We start from the raw sequence: 18,812 nt of genomic DNA, 5'->3' as shown, positions 1-18,812 counted from the left end.
ATTTTCTCTACCCCAGGTGGCTGGCTGACCATTTCCAAGACCTGGACACAACTGATACTTGGACTGGAGGAGTTCTTATGAAGACAGGTTAGACACGCTGGTCCCATATCCTCTAAAGCTTAGAAGAATGAGATATAATAGTATTAAAAATGGTCCGAGGGAATTAAAAACAGGAAGAGTTGGAGAAACTCAACAGGTCTGACCGTACCTGCACAGAGAAATAGAGTTATCAGTTCCAGTCTAATAGAACTCTTTTCAAAACTGAAGGGAGGTGGAAATGTGATTGGTCCTACGCTCTGGAAACATTGGACGCAGTGAGTGGAGGAATGGGGAAAGTTCAGAGGGTGAAGGAGATAAGAAATGAAAGATGTAATAGAACAAAAGGCAAAGGGAAGAGTTGTAGAGAGAAAAGCAGACAAAGCATTGGTCCAACATAGGTGTTAATAGCAGAATAAAAATTAGCTCTGACTTAAAGAAAACATGTAAACAAGACACAGACATTGGGGAAAATATCAAAATGGCATAAGATCCTAAGGAAATTAGAAACGGTGGATGCTAAAAATTTGATTCACTTCTTGCATGTGGGGTGGACCAGTTTAAAAATAAATAGTCTCCCATTTAAGATGGAAATGAAGAGAACTTTCTTTTCCTCAGAGAGTCACAATTCTTCAGAACTCTCTTTCTTGAGAATGGTGGAGGTACTGTCATTGAATACTTTCAAGGCAGAGGCAGATTGATTCTTACTTAACAAAAGAATCAAAGTTAATCAGTGGTAAGTAGAAATGTGGAGTTGAAGTCATAAGTCAGATCATCCGTGATCTTTTTGAATGGTGCAACAGCATAGGGTTGCCTACTCCTGTTCCTAATTCATATTTTGCATGGGTATATTTGGAGGTAAAGCATGAGGAAAATATAGAACAGTAAAATAAAGTACAAAAAAAGCATTTGTGGCATTTTATTTGTTAATTTTCTGCCTTTTGATTATCATAATGCAGCTGATAGGATAATCCTCAGAGTTGGTTAACTCTTGTTAGGTGCATTTGATAAGCTTTCAATTAAGTTACTAGATGAAAAGAACAACAAAACTAACATATTGTAACTATGAGATAACAAGATGTAGAGCTGGATGAACACAGCAGGCCAAGCAGCAGAGGAGCAGGAAGGCTGATGTTTCAGGCCTAGACTCTTCTTCAGAACTATTGTAGCTATCCCTTCTTGAACCGTCATCATGGAGTGGTGATAGAGTGTTTTATTTCTAAGAGAATTCTATCCTTCTTTTCCTGAGGAGAATGTGATGTTGAGTAATCTATGAATCTTCCAAAAAGTAAATGAAGAAAAGCCAGACAAAGCTATCTGATGTCTTAACTACTCCGCAACAACAAATTTTGTGCACATTTTTAAACAATGATGCATGAGAAGTTTAGAAATTAGATGCGAGTATAGCTAATAATACTAATTCCTTCAAATGGGCATACTTTTGCTTTTGTTTCTTTCCAACCCCTAAACACTGGAAGAATCTTTTAGTCCGGACAGTGTCACAGAACTCCTGAAGAAAAGAAATTGATCTGGAAAACTGACGAAAGAGTACATCAAATTGTGCTACTTGAGTTAATCTTTATGACCTGTAAATGTTAACATTAAGAAGTGAGACATTTCAGGATAATCACTGTAACATTTGAAATATACGTACGCAGACATAGTCATTGCATTTCATTCAAACAACTCAATGCTGGTGCATTTTCTTTTAGGTTGATAATCCAGTCCAGGTTTTCTGTTGCATCTTTACAGGGGAGTTGGAGCCTTTCACTAGAACAGCCGGGCCTTTTTTTCAAAAAAATCCGAACTTCAACGGTTTCAAACTCCCCCAAAGAGAAGCAGCCGCTCGCCCGGCCAAACGGGCCTGTCCATCAGCCGGTTACCATGGCGAAGGGGCGGTCTCGGCCCGGGAGCCAGCCAATCGCACAGGGCCATCGTTTTGTCGCTATGGTGACGGGGTTGTTCCCGGGACCTGATGGCTTGACAGGTGCGTGACAATCCAGCTCTTCAAGCATGTACGCCAAAGGCAAGAGTAACACTGTACCTTCTGACAGCCAAGCCAGGGAAAAGTAAGTTTACCTCAGCTTTTACCGGGAAACCGACCCCGGATTCAACTCCGGCGGGTCCGGAATGGTATAGTGAGATGTCAAACTCGGGACTGTGGGGTTGGTCTGAAAACATTAAGTTAATTCTGACACTCAGTTGACTCAGGACAAGAACTAGCTGCTTGTTCTCTTGGTATTGGAACATGGGGTACAGGGTGCTGCTTTGTTGGGGGGGGGGGGAATGCTGGTTCATTAGAAATGCTGTGCTGGAAAAGAAAAGTAACATATATGATGAGAAAAGCAGTCCACTAACTTGTACCGGTTTCCTTGAGGATTATGCTGGTGTTCTGTCACTTTCTACAATGGGTTATTTACACTTTTTGTGTAAGTCTTGGGAGAGGAGAGCTCCTGAGCTGAAGTGTAGGGTGGAATTTAGCCCAAGAATGATCAGAACGTGGAGGTAGGGGGCTCAAGGAAAATAGAGTTTCACAAAAGATTTGAGGAGAAAAGGCGTTAAGCAGTACATGCTTTATTTTACATGTAATTTCATCTGATGCTAAAAAAGACACACTAGGTGCAGTTCTGGAAGTTCATATATCATTGCGTTGTGCATGGAATCTACAGATCAAGGACTTCAGTAATAAGAGTAAGGCTACTGTTGTGGAGAGAAAGTTTGTGAAGTGTAATAGTTCAAATAGATTTTTTTTAATCATTATGCTGGAGTTAGGACACAACTAGCTGTTACTGGTCTTTACTATATCGCTCTATGTGCAAGATGCTGTTCAGTGAACTGGAAAAATCGTGTTGGTAATGCGAAGAGTAATAAAACAAAATACACAAGCAACTTATTTTGTTTACATCATTTCGCTTATTTGGCATTAGTAGACCTGGACTTATTTACGCCAATATAGAGTTCTCCGATGTCTTAAATTTCTTGAATTCGGTGTTTTCCTTGGTTTCAAACGTATGTTTCTGGATTTTATGAATATGTTTTTATTTGTTGGCAAACAATACCCGTTTGAGCCTGTGTGCAGCCAAGTCTTTAAGTTGCATTGAACTAAGGCTCTCCTGGTGCCATGTTACACCACGCTGCTTTAGGGGAACCGTAGAAGAAAACAAGTGATTGTAATCTGCCATCTGTAACTTTTTAATTAAAATAAATAATAGCCATTTACTTCGAATTACTCATTTAAATTGCTTTTAGCTGTATATTAATATTGGTTTGAAGCAAGAACAGAACTGTAATGTTATTGTTTTCTACTTGTGTAGTAAATGCAAGCAATCCAATAAAACGAGCCTTAAAATAGCGGTGCTTGTAATTAAGAACAATGTAACTTTGCAGAAGTGCTATTGTAATTTATTGCATGCTTATTTAAAAGGATTATTGTGTTCTCTTGAAAGGTAGGACAATATTTTTTGCCTTGTGATTTATGTATCCATTGAAGTGTGTAATGTTTAAAATTGTAGTAGCTCTACACTTGTAAGAAGCATGTTGAATGAAGTTTAAGAAATGGCTTGCAATAGTAATACATTACACTCAGTCAGGACTGTCTGTTCTCTTATATTTTGTTAGCCCAAACTGAAAACATAGTAAAAATGTACTAAATTAAAAAGCTAGTAATATCAGTTAATGCAAAACTACACTGGCATTAAGTTTTTGGAGTGTTGATTTCCAAAAAGAAACTTAAATCAATTGTTCAATGAATTAAGCTATGTAAGGTTCCAGTGTTTGTTTACGTTGAATTAATTGTGAAACTAAGTGTTTACTTTAAACGAAAAATGTGCTTTTGTAAACATTTGCCTTTGTTTACTGATGTATGTGGCTTTATGTAACCCTCAATATAAATATATTGTTTATTAAATATTGACATTCTTATCCACATTGGAAATCTGTGATACAGATTATATTGTGTTCTAATGTATTGACCATGTCTCATTCACAAGTAGTTGTCAACTTATCAGCTAACTCACTTGAAGAAAAACATTCATGCCACTGTTTAATAACTATTAGTTTATTAAAACAGTTTTGTGTTTAGTTAAAGTATGCTCTTAGCAGATAGTTAATCTATTACTGTAACTTACGTTTTAAAAGCGAAAATAAAAAATTGCAGAAGATTGAGGTGGTAAAGAAAGACACTTCTTTACTTGAAACCCATTGAGGTTTTTCAGAGTTAAAGTTTGAACGTTACTTAGACTGTTTACATTTGATTGGCAAGAACCAGCTGTCAATCATGGAGATGATAATATAGTTATGACAGCAATACTTCGGCTTTTATTTTGAGCAGTAACATCACTCATAACCTCCAGATTAGAAACGAAAGCACCACCAGTTGACTAAGTAATTACTGTGTTGTGGAGCTTAAACTAAAACCCTCTTCAGCACTCAACTCCTCTTTAATGTGCATCTATACAGTAGCTGTACAATACATCTAGTATTATGTATCAAGAGTTATCAACTGAAATTGTCATTCCATGCAATTAACACTTCTATGTACAGATGGAAATCTTCAAATTCAGTATGCATGGACCAATGGTAATGAAATAAGAACAAGATGCTTCTACTTCAGAAATTTTGCATTTTTACAGGTTATGTTGTGTGCAAAAGCTCATCTGTACTACACCAAAATAAAGCCACGCTAAAGTTAATAGATGCTTTAAGTTTTTGAACTGGCAGGCAATCCAAAATGCAGTAAAGATTGATTTAGTGTTGTAAAGATTCTTGATCGTTAGTTTCACCACAAATGCCGATTGGAGGAAGCCTTGGTGCAGACATTTTCTGTGGATTTTCCATCCGTAGTGGTATCTTAAATTCTAATGTGGTGATATTGAATTTGAATTGCAGCTGATAGCCATTCATTTCCTGAAAGTTCAATCTGTCCTGTTCCTAAAAGGGTAGAAGCACTGAACCTATGGAGGAATTTATTTATTTACACAATTGTTAGTATTAAACTGGTGTTTTACGTTTCCTTGATGAAGCATTTGCCTAAATTCTGAAACATTTATCAGTAGCACTTGAGTAGATCCAAGACTCTGAAGTTTCATATATTTGTAAAATCTAAATGAGTGTTAACTGTGTGTGTGTGTGTGTGTATTTTCAATCGCTTCCTGGTTTTGTTCCATTGGTATTACAAGGGAATTCAGTATAATAGATAGATATTACTTTTGGTTATGATAATGCACAAACTCCAAAATCTTAACTATCTCACTCTCCTGTCAATATTTTAAAAGAGAAAACAGTTCTATTAAAATGACTAGCAGAAGAATTTTGAGCAAATGTATTCAGCTGATATTCCACAGCAGAGACTCTGAACTACAAACCTTCTCTTCAATTGAAAATAGAATTTGCAGGAAAATCTCAGCAGGACTGGCAGCATCTGTGGAAAGAAATCAGAGTTAATGTTTTGGGTCCAGTGACCCTTCTTCAGAACTGAAGGTAGCTAGGCAAACAAAGGTTTTTATACAGAAGACGGATTGGGGGGGGGAAGGGGAAGTGCAAACGATAGGTGGAGATAGAGCCCAAAGAGAGAGAAATAGTTGAACAGGCAGAGGAGTGGTTAAAGGTCAGTTAGGAGAATGAAAAGCTGCAAATGGGGAAAATTAGTGGTTGACAATGAGTAGTGTGTGGTAGCAGCCTGTGTAATGCTTTCTTCTAACTGTCACACGAAGCAAAGTTAATATTGCAATTTCTTGCTTTGTAAAACTTAATTAATGTTTGGCCATTGAAGTGAGCGATATTTTCCATTTCGATGTATACAATGTTTTGACTTAAACTTTGGAGAAACAAAAAATGTAAAAAACATAATAGTTACCTTGTTATCTAAATTCTCTGGGCACAAGTTTAAATTGGTGTCACCACGAGATTGTGTCATGAAGGCCATGTGCCTTTCTGGGTCTGTATGCTATTCTACTACTTTCTTCTGACATGCTTGGTATGGTACACCATCTTTAAGAGGTGTGCTTTGTAAATTTCTTGCCTTCTCATCTCTTTCGGCAATTCTGGCTATTGTGGAATCCATGTACCAAATTTGGACTACACATATTCTTTCAACGAAATCAAATGTCCAAAGTAAAAATGTTCAGCTGCAAGGATCCCATCACTACATTGCATTAAGGTCCAGGCAACTGACTTGCAGGTAAGCTAAGGCATTTTGTTGAACTTCTGCTACTGCAAAGTTTCTGAAAGTACTCTGAACTGTTTTTGGAGGCAACTAAGTGAGTTCCAGAATGCAATAGAAAGTGTGGCTATGTTCTTGTAGGAAGGGCCAAGGAGTGGGGGTTTGTTCACACATCGCTGTAATAAATTGGGATCTGCAGCACAACTGGGAAAATGAACAAATAAGTTCTGCACAAATGTCCACCAACTTTAGAGCAGGACCCCTCCATGCTCATAACAAAGATAAGGGGCTATGAGAGAGGCATCTCAGCATGAATACTTATCATGCTTACCCTTTGTATGATGCTCCACTAAAATCCTCCTCTCGGTCATCTGCCCCAAAACCTGTCTGCAATCTTGCCTTTTGATGAACTTTCGATCAGCTGGCTGCAGCCTACTCGTATCTAGTGACTCACCAATTGTCAACTTCAACTCAGCATTAGCCTTTAAGTGCTTGTATCTGAACTGGTATGTGTGAGTATCTGAATGATGGAACTTCTTCCTTTGAGCCCTCTTGTTCTCTGTCCATTGCTCCTGTGGCTGGGTAGGTGGCAATGTTTCTTGGGTGCTTGAAATTAGAAAATATGGAGAAGTTTTGGGGTGGAGCAAGTGGGTTGGAGTGGAAGTTGAGTTCCACAGTAAGATTATCAGCAGCTTGCATATTTTCTCAGATAATAGGATGAGGGCAAGTTTGGAGTAGAGAACAAACAGAAGTCAGGAACATACCATCATCCTCTATATTTTCAGTAATGTAGAAAGCCACAGGCTTTGCATCTAGCCCTGTGTTACAGATAACCACCTATCCTGTAAGGGTGAGGAGACCCAGATTCTTAACCCCTTCTGGCTCTGCTCTGGATGCCACTTCATTCTGCAAGAGAAAAGGCGTTGCTAGTATTGTGTCACAGAGTGACAGGATGATGTCCTTGCAATTGTAGAATAACCAAAGGTATATGAAGCTGGCAACATTGGTATGTGTGCAAGGGTGAAGTGGAATATTTGGGTGTTATGCACAAGTCCTGAGTGGCAATGACTGATGCAGGTTGAGTGAAAAGAAATCAGGAAGTACTGGGGGATGGGGGACTGGTGGTGGTGAAGGCATCCCATTGAGTAGTGTTAGAGGCCGGTGGTATGATAGTTTGGAGATGTCATGTGAAGTTGCATTCACTGACCCTGACCATCCATACAAGGTCATTCAATTTTTTTGGAGTACTGAATCCAGGTACTCCACTGCAAACTATGGTCACCCGGCCCAAATGCTTTTAAGTGTTTTGCCTTTTGAGACCCTCCCAGATGAATAATCACACTTCTTTTGCTATGCACCTTCTTCACTAATTTGTCATTATGTGTTGCATTTGTGACCCTGGAGCCCCAACTATGTCCTTCTGTTCCATATTTAGAATTGGAGTATCCAGTAGCAACCTTTGTAATTCATTGCAGCTTTCTTTAGTAGGGACAGGCTGTTTTTAAGAACAGAAGCCTGGCTACATTGTGTGACATTGACTTGATTCCCTGCTGAATGCGGAAGTAGAGGCAAACATATATTCAACCCCACACTACATCTGGTTAAGTGAGCTAGGCAGCAAACTTCTACTGGGACCAGTTGTAGGCCCAAAATATTGTAGAATCTAATAAGCCCCCTGATGCCAAATAATTTGGATATCAGCTACTAAATTTGAAAGCGATTTAAAATACTACAGAGGAGGCATTAAGTAATTGAACATTCCTGAAACAGACCTTGTAAGTTGTAATACAGTGGAGCCCTGTTATGGTAATTATTTATCAACTTTGAACCCTATGCTGTGATGATGGTTCTTGGTTGGACCAAGGCTGATGCATAATTTTATTAATGTACTTGGTATAATGCAAGATGCTACATTTGTGAAGTCCTGTTAGAAGCTTTAGTAAGCTAAAAATAGTTAACAGTTTATCAGAGAAACATAATTTCATGGATTGTACTTTTGGTTTTCATGATAATAGTTGATATTACCTGTGTTCACAAAGTACAAAAGTAAAATGTAACATTTTGTAAAAAACGGGTTTTCATACCTTTCAGAGCTGAGTGAGTCAAAAAGTAACTACTAATTTGTTTTCAGTTGCTTCTATTGAAGAAGCTTCTATAAAGGGCTTTTAAAGTTCCTACAGACTAAGGGGGTGGCCATGGGCACCCGCATGGGCCCCAGCTATGCCTGCCTCTTTGTAGGTTACGTGGAACAGCCCCTCTTCCGCACCTACACAGGCCCCAAACCCCACCTCTTCCTCCGGTACATTGATGACTGTATCGGCGCCGCCTCTTGCTCCCCAGAGGAGCTCGAACAGTTCATCCACTTCACCAACACCTTCCACCCCAACCTTCAGTTCACCTGGGCCATCTCCAGCACATCCCTCACCTTCCTGGACCCCTCAGTCTCCATCTCAGGCAACCAGCTTGTAACTGATGTCCATTTCAAGCCCACCGACTCCCAAAGCTACCTAGAATACACCTCCTCCCACCCATCCTTCTGCAAAAATTCCATCCCCTATTCCCAATTCCTCCTCCTCCGCCGCATCTGCTCCCACGATAAGACATTCCACTCCCGCACATCCCAGATGTCCAAGTTCTTTAAGGACCGCAACTTTCCCCCCACAGTGATCGAGAACGCCCTTGACCGCGTCTCCCGTATTTCCCGCAACACATCCCTCACACCCCGCCCCCGCCACAACCGCCCCAAGAGGATCCCACTCGTTCTCACACACCACCCTACCAACCTCCGGATACAACGCATTATCCTCTGACACTTCCGCCATTTACAATCCGACCCCACCACCCAAGACATTTTTCCATCCCCTCCCCTGTCTGCTTTCCGGAGAGACCACTCTCTCCGTGACTCCCTTGTTCGCTCCACACTGCCCTCCAACCCCACCACACCCGGTACCTTCCCCTGCAACCGCAGGAAATGCTACACTTGTCCCCACACCTCCTCCCTCACCCCCATCCCAGGCCCCAAGATGACATTCCACATTAAGCAGAGGTTCACCTGCACATCTGCCAATGTGGTATACTGCATCCACTGTACCCGGTGCGGCATCCTCTACATTGGGGAAACCAAGCGGAGGCTTGGGGACCGCTTTGCAGAACACCTCCGCTTAGTTCGCAACAAACAACTGCACCTCCCAGTCGCAAACCATTTCCACTCCCCCTCCCATTCTCTTGATGACATGTCCATCATGGGCCTCCCGCACTGCCACAATGATGCCACCCGAAGGTTGCAGGAACAGCAACTCATATTCCGCCTGGGAACCCTGCAGCCATATGGCTGCAATGTGGATTTCACCAGTTTCAAAATCTCCCCTTCCCCTACTGCATCCCTAAACCAGCCCAGTTCGTCCCCTCCCCCCACTGCACCACACAACCAGCCCAGCTCTTCCCCCCCACCCACTGCATCCCAAAACCAGTCCAACCTGCCTCTGCCACCCTAACCGGTTCTTCCTCTCACCCATCCCTTCCTCCCACCCCAAGCCACACCCCCAGCTACCTACTAACCTCATCCCACCTCCTTGACCTGTCCGTCTTCCCTGGACTGACCTATCCCCTCCCTACCTCCCCACCTACACTCTCTCCACCTATCTTCTTTACTCTCCATCTTCGGTCCGCCTCCCCCTCTCTCCCTATTTATTCCAGTTCCCTCTCCCCATCCCCCTCTCTGATGAAGGGTCTAGGCCCGAAACGTCAGCTTTTGTGCTCCTGAGATGCTGCTTGGCCTGCTGTGATCATCCAGCCTCACATTTTATTATCTTGGAATTCTCCAGCATCTGCAGTTCCCATTATCTCTGATCTCTATAAAGGGCTTGACAGTTTTAGGAATTTCTCTTTTATAAGAGAAGACAGTCTGCGCTGTACTGAAAACATTACTTATTTTATGTTAGAGTTCCACAACCGCTGGGCATTAATGAAGTAATTCTAGTAATAACTATGAAATCTCTGTCACTTTTACCTGAACCTCCCGTCTTTTTCTACCATCATTTACATTTATGCCATCACTTTCAGACTGAAAGGGTCTTAATTCAACCTCAGCCAGCCTCCCAAAAACTGTCCTCCATCATCTTCAGCCCATCCAAACTCTTCTTCCTTTGCTACCCATATCATCTGTACGAAGTCAATTCACCCACGCTAACCCACATTGGTGATTGAACCACCACCTCCCTATCACCCTCCCTCACCCTGTCCAGTCTACAATTCATGACCTTGTATTTAAATTCATTCATGGCATCACCCAGTCGTTTATCCATTTCTCTAAATTTTTCCATCTCTTAAGAGAAGTTTCCTCTCTCAGACTATAAGCTTTCCATTCGTCTGACTCTGGCCTCTTGCTATTATTACCTCCCTCCTTTACACTACCTGTGCCAGCAACGTAGTCAGCTGCTGATATGCTTTGGAGATGTCTCATTAAATTCCTTTAAAATTTCCACCAATTCCTCCTCCTTTAAGACTCTACTTAAGATCTACTTCTCAGAATCAAGTGAGCAAAAAGGTGATCAAGTATTGTATCAGAGTAATGAGAACTGCAGATGCTGGAGAATCCGAGATAACAAAATGTGGAGCTGGATGAACACAGCAGGCCAAGCGGCATCTTAGGAGCTCAAAAGCTGACGTTTCGGGCCTAGACCCTTTTTTGATGAAAGGCCTAGGCCCAAAACGTCAGCTTTTGTGCTCCTAAGATGCTGCATGGCCTGCTGTGTTTATCCAGCTCCACACTTCGATCAAATATTGTCTTTAGTTCTGCACTCTTTTGTTTGCCTGATTACATTCCTGTGAATCCACCTGGTGCTTTTTAAATGTTAAAAGTGCTATATAAATGTAACTTATCATAAATTAGTTCAGGCACAATATGCAATACCAGAAACCATGCATGTTACTTTCTCAGACTAGAGTATCAGTGTTTTGAGATTCCTTTTAAATTTTTATGTGCATGTTTTAATGTGTTTCAAAACACTTTGCAAATTGAGATTTTCATTATGCATATAAGATGACATCAAATCCTTTCCTGCAACTGCAAGTAATCTTCCATGTCCAGCAAATGTGGTTTACATTCTGCTGATAAGTGACTTGAGGAATTCACGAGTGGGAATGGGAATTAAATGTATCTTGCTTATATGGCTATGTAAAAATTGCTTAGGCGATTTTCTTTTGAGATTGGAAGGAATAAATGTGATTCTGTTTCCCAGAATTCCAACAGCCTTTTTGTAATGGTTTTAAAAATGCTTAGTTTGCAATTTTGTTTTACATAATATCAATTGATTTTAGTGGTACTTCAGACAGATGATTGGGAATATTGTAGTTTGATTTTTACCTAGTAGTTGTCTCTTAGGAACATATGCCTCTTCAGTGTGGTGGTCTAAACAATGAATTTAATAACTCTAAGATCAGTTTAGTTTATATGTACTGTCTTCTGATCCAATATCAATGGTTGCACATTAATGTTTCATTTGACTAATGGTTAAAAATTTTGTTTACAGATATCAGGTGAGATACGATCCTGTATCAGTCTGGTTTTGAGGATACAGGTCCTAACGTACGTGGTTTATAAACTCCATATTGCTACTCAGCAGCAAAAAGGTTGAAAACTGTTAATTCAGTCTCTGGCATTGGTACAGGTGACTGGTTATACGGCTGAATTCAAGTGAGTCAACCTGATGACTCCTGGTAAATTCCAGCACTCCTATAGATTCAACCTGTTCAGACTGTTTGGAACCAAAATACCAACATGTATTTAAATTTGATATCTAGTTTGCAACTGTCTTTTATTTTTATCAAATTTGTGTAGAATAAAAAATAATGCACTACTGAATACAATAAATACATTTTTATTGGTTTATTGAATTTCTATAATGTACTGTGTCCAGATTTCTCATGACTTTGGACATTTCAATTAAATCTCCACTTAGCCTTCCCAAGGGGGGATGGAAAAAAAGTTGCAATTTTGCCCATCTATCTTCATAACTGAAGTCTCTCATTCTCTGAACCATTCTCATTGTTTCACTACTGTCGAACTTGGTGGCAGTTTGTGTCTAAAAAGAGAAACACACGAGAATGGTTGTGGAGATGGGAGAGGTGGGTGGAAGCAAGAGGTGCATGCTAACTTAATGTGTCTCACATCTGAAGGGGAATTGTGAAGAGGAGTTTTAGGTGCAAGCATCCTGTTTCAGCCCCATCACTAGCAATAAGCTGAGTTTTCTTTTCAAAAGAAATGAACTGCAGATGCTAGAAATCAGAAACAAAATTTAGAAATTGTTGGAAAATCTCGGTAACATCTGTGGAGAGAAAGCAGGGGTAGCGTTTTGGTCCAGTGACTCTTCTCCAGAACACAGGCTGACTAGCGACTGCTCCAACGATGGAGAACGTTATGGGGATAAGGACATGAAGCTGTACCTGCCTGCTGCAGGTTGGGTGCTGCTACGTCTGGTGATACACCATCTTGTACTGCAAGACAAAGGTAATTTCCAAATCGTTTTGCACCATGTGCCTGCTGTGGTTTCATAACTGACATTTTATGCTGGAAGATGGCAGTGTATATTTTGTCAGTGCTTCCTGCTCAGTGTTTGTGGGTAAAGTTGTGAATGCTGGAGTCCTGATTGCTAGCGGTTGGTAGATGAATGAAAGAATGTGGCGTTGGGTAATTACATTGTTTGTTGGAAGCTTATGGTTCAGTTAGTTACTTATTCTACTTATTTAGACTTTTTCCCTGTACGGGATTGAAGGAACTTTAGACAGTGGCATCTCCAATCTCTTTGGCTTCAGCTGCTTCGGTTACAAGGATATGTATTTGACAAATTCAATGACCTTGTCCCCTTAAGTAAAATTATCTAACTGCATCTAGATCTTAGAACTACACTCCTTTTATTGACTGTGACTGAATTATTGGTTCCTTCTGGTCTCTGAGTTTATGTGAACTGCCCTCTAGCTCCTTTTTAAATGAGGGCTTTTTTTCTTCTGCCCACTTCCTGCATCATGGCGTCCAGGTTTCTGAAATGATGGACATAGAATTTTTGCAGGCTGCGGAGTCCAAAATCAGAAGGCATAAATTTGAGGAGGAAAAGATTTAAAAGGGACCTAAAGGGTAACTTTTTCTTGTAGAGGGTGATGCGTGTATGGAATGAGCTGCTGGAGGAAGAGATGGAGGCTGGTACAATTAAAACATTTAAAAGGCATCTGGAAGGGTATAGGAATGGTTTAGAGGGATAATGGGCCAAATGCTGGAAAATGGGACTAGATTTATTTAGGATATCTGGCCACCATGGACAAGTTGGACCAAAGGATGTGTTTCCATGCTGTATATCTCTGACTTTGAGCTTTCAAGTGAACTCTCTGCCCTGTTTCACAGTTCTGACTCTCTTTGCCAGCAACTTCCAGTATCTGCACCAGCAAGACACATCTCCCTTTGAGGAGTCCAGGCTGGCTTTAAGTAGTGAAGACTAGTTTTAAGTGGTGCTAGTCTCATGTAAACCTGGGCTGTCCATTAAGATGCAGAGCGTGATGGTGCACACAGTGTTCGGTTGTATGTTATTCTGATTTAAATTAACAGGCAGCACAATGTTTGGTTACTGTCTGCATTGGATGCAATGGACTTGAGTTAATTACATTTTGTGATTATTATGCCATTTTTGGAGGCAATTGACTTTTTGCCAGTTAATTCTGTTCTGCTATTTTGATCTTGGAAATATTTGTTATCCAAGGCTTCTGTAGACTCAGAGACCATAAGGACTGCAAATGTTGGAAGCCAGAGTCAATAGATGTGATCAGAGATAATGGGAACTGCAGATGTTGGAGAATCCAGGATCACCAAAGTGTGGGGCTGGATGAACACAGCAGGCCAAGCAGCATCTTAGGAGCACAAAAGCTGACGTTTCGGGCCTAGACAGACCCTTCATCAGAAAAGGGGGATGGGGAGAGTTTCAGCCCAATGGTATCAATGTGATTTTACCAGCTTCAAAATCTCCCCTCCCCCCACTGCATCCCAAAACCAGACCAGCTCGTCCCTGCCTGCCTAACCTGTTCTTCCTCTCACCTATCCCCTCCTCCCACCTCAAGCCGCACCTCCATTTCCTACCTACTAAGCTCATCCCGCCCCCTTGACCTGTCCGTCCTCCCCGGACTGACCTATCCCCTCCTTACTTCCCCACCCATACTCTCTTCTGCACCTATCTTCTCCTCTATCTTTCTTCAGTCTGCCTCCCTCTCTCTCCCTGTTTATTTCAGAATCCTTTCCCCATCCCCCTTTTCTGAGGAAGGGTCTAGGCCCGAAACGTCAGCTTTTGTGCTCCTGAGATGCTGCTTGGCCTGCTGTGTTCATCCAGTCCCACACTTTGTTATCGTCAATAGATGTGAAGCTGGAAAGCACAGGTCAGACAGCATCTGAAAGTCGACAATTTTGTGCTGAAATCCTTCGGGATTGGGGAGGGGAGCCTAGAAGTAATTATGGGGAAGGGGTGGTGCTGGGGTAGGATAGTTGAATGCAGGTAGGGGGTTAACGTGATTGGTCAGTGGGACAGGTGGAATGGATAGATGAGTAGTATGCTGGACAGGTCGGGGGGGGGGATGGTGTGTGGTTGGGGGCTGGACATGGGATAAGGCTGGGGGTGGAGGTATTTTGAAGCTGATACTAAGGCCATTGGGTTGTAAGCTCCCAAGGCGAAATGTCAGGTTATTCCTCCAGTTTAGGATTGGCCTCATCCTTTCCACTGACCAATCACGATAACCCCCACCTGCATCCACCTATCACCATTGCACCCCCTCCCTCTATTTATTTCTGGGCTTCACTACGCCTCCCTGGTCCTGATGAAGTGTTTCAGCCAGAAGCATTGATTTTCCGGCTCCTTAGGTGCTGTCTGACCTGCTGTGCTTTTCCAGCTACGTGTTTCCTCACATAGACTTTGCTAGTTTATGAACTTGACTGGAAATTTCATATAATGTGGTATATACTTGGATACAAATGTATTTTCTTTCTGTTCTTGCTGGAAACATGCAACATTGGTGGATTTGCCAGAGCATACAAAATCAAATCAAAAACGGCCTGTTCAGTGTTGGCTAGAAATGATGTTACTTTTCCAGAATCCCTAAACATTAGGGTTTTGCCTGTTGGCACTTACAACATCTGTGACTAATTCCCATGTGGAGGAATCTATTAGGAACATAGAAATCCATTGATTCCATCATGTAGAGTCAAGAGTCACCAGAAGCATTAGGAAATTCTTTCGCAGATGTTTGAATATTCTGTGGTTTACGTTCACTCAGGCAGAGCACACGTGCCATATACGCACAAGCATAAAGACACTTGACAGTATTGTCATTTGGAACAATTTTTTTAAAATCTAAAAAAGACTACTATTAGCTCTGTGTCCTCATTTATAGAGTTCCTTTTTATATAATTTTGGTGATTTGATAAAACGGATAGGAATGCTGTGGAAAATTAAACAACAAGTGGACATTACGGTTTGGTCTGCAAATAGATAATAATCTAATGGCAATATTTCACATTAACCCACAATGTGTAGTAAAGTCTGTGCGTTACAGACAATAAGTTTCAAAAAGTTTTTGTCTTCTACAGAGAGCAGTTTTGAATATACTTGCATAGAACCAAGGAAAAATAAACAATATTGAGATGACTGAAGAGACTTTGGATGGGATTTAGTGTCTCTTTAGGACTTCCGACTCTTTGTTGGTGATACGGTTTGTTTATTTGTTTCCCATGGCAATTACTCCAGGGTGGATGTTCTGCCTCAAAGAATCAGTGGCCTCTGATTATCCAACAGTGTCACTGGAATGAAAGCCTTTACCAGATTCTAAGATGGCATTTGCTTCAGATCTTCAAGGTCAATCCATAACCTTTTCAACTCTCACTTTTTACGTTTTGAATGCATTGCAGAACCAGCTAATAGGTTAGCATTCTACCATCAGCCCTCCTTTGTACCTTAGTTTTTTTAAGAAAAGGTCCTGGTTTAAACAGTTCCTGCTGAGGTATTTTAACAAAATAATACAAGCGGTCAAAGAAAACTCCTGAAAAGTAAACCAGTATACCAGTACCAGTGGTGATTTAAACGCTCAGCCCACATAGAGTAATCCTTCTTTCTATACTGGATCTAAGGCCCTATTTGGTTACTGGTTATAGAAGATCAACTGGTGGTGAAGAAGGCAAGTGGCATTTTGGGCTTCACAGTGAGACTGTCTGAGTACAGGAGCAGGGATGTCTTGCTGCAATTATATAAGGCTCATCATTTGACATTGAATCAAATTTACTATATCAATTTGTCCATCAGATTGGATCCCCATCTGAACAACTTCAGTTAAAGATTTTTCAGTGAGTTCAAATGTGTTGTAATGTTCATTCATTTTTCTCCTTGTTTGTATCTTCTTTCAAACTTGGCTGATTTCTATCACTTGAATTTTCTTCAGTGATAGAACTGTTCAGCAGTCCTGAAAACCCTGTGTAATCGCAGAAAATTCAGAGTTATAAAATCTTTAGTCTCTCTCTTTCTTTTTTCAAATTTCTGCCATCACACTGACTGAGCCCCAGCTGTACACCTGACAATACCTAAGTATCCACAGTCTCTCCTTTTTAAGACGTTGTTCCAAAGAGAAACTTTAAATGATTTAGTTTTTAATCACATGCTAGTAAGTTGCCAATAATTTTGAAATTCTGCCTCTGCTCAAAGTATGTATCCTTGGCTTAATAACAAGACCTTTTTGGTTTAGCCATCCCTCTGCAATATACTACCATTCTTGGTGAATTTTCTTGCTGGCCACTGGTTCTTCTCTATCATAAAATATTTACGCTACTGTTGTTAATTGCAGTACATTCTTTGAAAACACAGTTGTGGAGTTGGGGAGCACAGCAGGCCAGGCAGCATCAGAAGAGCAGGAAAGTTGACGTTTTGGGTTGGGACCCTTCTTCAGAAATGGGGGAGGCGGAATGGAGCTCTGAAATAAATAGAGAAAGGAGGGGTGAGGCTGGGGACGGTAGGTGGGATGGTGATAGGTGAGTGCAGGTAGGGGGTGGTGGGGATTGGTCAGTGAGGTGGGAGGAGCAGATAGGTGGGAGAGAAGATGGACAGGTTGTGTCAGATCAAGGAGGTGGGGATGAGAGGGAGGGTTGGTCATGGGCTGAAGCTGGGAGTGGGGAGATTTTAGAATTGGTAACTGGAAGAGCAGTACCTCACATTCCACCTTGGGAGCCTACAACCCAGTGGTCTCAGTGTGATTTTACCTGTTTCAAAATCTCCCCGCCCCTGGCTTCTCACTTGCTCACTCTCCCACTGTCTCTCGCTCTTGCCTTCACCTGTGTTCAGAGTACAGCCTTTTACCTTTTATCTCTGTATTGCTTACTGAGGTCTATGTATTTATTGTGGTCAAATTTGTGGTTTCTAGCTTTCTGCACCAAGTTAATATATTTCCCGCCTTTCACAACCCAATATACTATACCTTCCCCTCCACAAACTTCTAAATAAGGTTTTCTTCTTTCCATCCAAATCATGATTTTAAATGATTAGTCTGCTGTTCTTGTCATAGACTTAAAAGTATCTATAAATATCTTCTTCTGTTGGACTCTGTCTCCTTTATATTTTAAATTGCCCTTTTGTCGCATTAAAACTATCTGTGATATTCCTGATGCTGTGGTCTGAGCATAAAATTAGTAAATGGCCCTTGGCATCACTGGTTTATCTGTGACATGTGTGTGCTTGCTGTAGTATGATGCACACTGTGAATTAAGTATCTCGTCCTTGATATTATCATTTCCAGCCAGATCCTTTGAATCTGTGTTTTAAAATTTTTCCTGTCGACTACCATTTTTAATCGGTCATTTCTCAGCTAATCCTCAAATCAGGAATGCCCCTACAAATCCTCCCTTTTAAGGATTTTGTAACTGCTAAGTGCAATTCAGTGTTTTAAGCTGACATTATTTCTCCTTAGCTCCTTACTAAGTCTGAAGAGAAGGTTTAACCTGAAGTGCAGTTTCCACCTTTTTTAATTCCATTGGTTCTGTTATTTCTTCCAGCACTTGCTGCTGCTGACTGAGTGTTCTTAAAATGGGAAATAATAAGGACAGCTTTACAGGTTTGGTTAGCTTAGTTGTATCTGGTGCCTAGGTCTATGCCACTTGGTCTGTTTGGTCTTAGTTTTCTCTGTTATGTTATTGATTAGAATTGGGGATTTGCCATTCATACTAAGGATTTGATAACTTGCATGGAGCTAAATTTTCATGCAGACATGCACATTGAGATATTAAGATTGTTTTTATTCTTGAAACTTTGTCATTTTTATAATAAAGTCGATTTTTTAAAAATCACTTTTAGATTTTATAACAAAGGCTGTGCTGGTGGTTCAGAAAGTTAAGATGATGAGTGACAGCATCATACAGATTGGGAAGTTTATCACTTGGTTTGTGCTGCAGTCATTTCTTTCATGTAGATAGAACTTTAGACACTTTGATTAGCCACAATGCTTTTCGACAGAGTGAAAAAGCAGCCAGATTTCTGTGTTCATTTGCTATCCTTGCTTCTGTAGACCTCATTCAATGGCAACATTAACTTTGGATGTAGAAGCAGAA

General features: G+C 41.0%; 1 protein-coding gene across 4 annotated transcripts in view; it reads left to right on the top strand.

Annotated features, from left to right (window-relative positions):
- The first annotated feature begins 1,994 nt into the window (after positions 1–1,994).
- Positions 1,995–18,812, top strand: part of ssbp2b (single stranded DNA binding protein 2b) — a 359,324-nt gene continuing 342,506 nt past the window's right edge. For 3 of the 4 annotated variants that reach the window (XM_048526257.2, XM_048526250.2, XM_048526242.2), the window contains exon 1: positions 1,995–2,105. In XM_048526257.2, the coding sequence (XP_048382214.1) occupies positions 2,050–2,105 (56 nt within the window). In that variant the 5' untranslated portion in view covers positions 1,995–2,049. The remainder of the gene's footprint in view (positions 2,106–18,812) is intronic. The other variant, XM_059644768.1, reaches the window with a different exon arrangement.

This window comes from Stegostoma tigrinum, chromosome 3, assembly GCF_030684315.1.
Source record: "Stegostoma tigrinum isolate sSteTig4 chromosome 3, sSteTig4.hap1, whole genome shotgun sequence".
Taxonomy (NCBI): Eukaryota; Metazoa; Chordata; class Chondrichthyes; order Orectolobiformes; family Stegostomatidae; genus Stegostoma; species Stegostoma tigrinum.
This window is presented reverse-complemented; position numbering and strand designations above follow the sequence as displayed.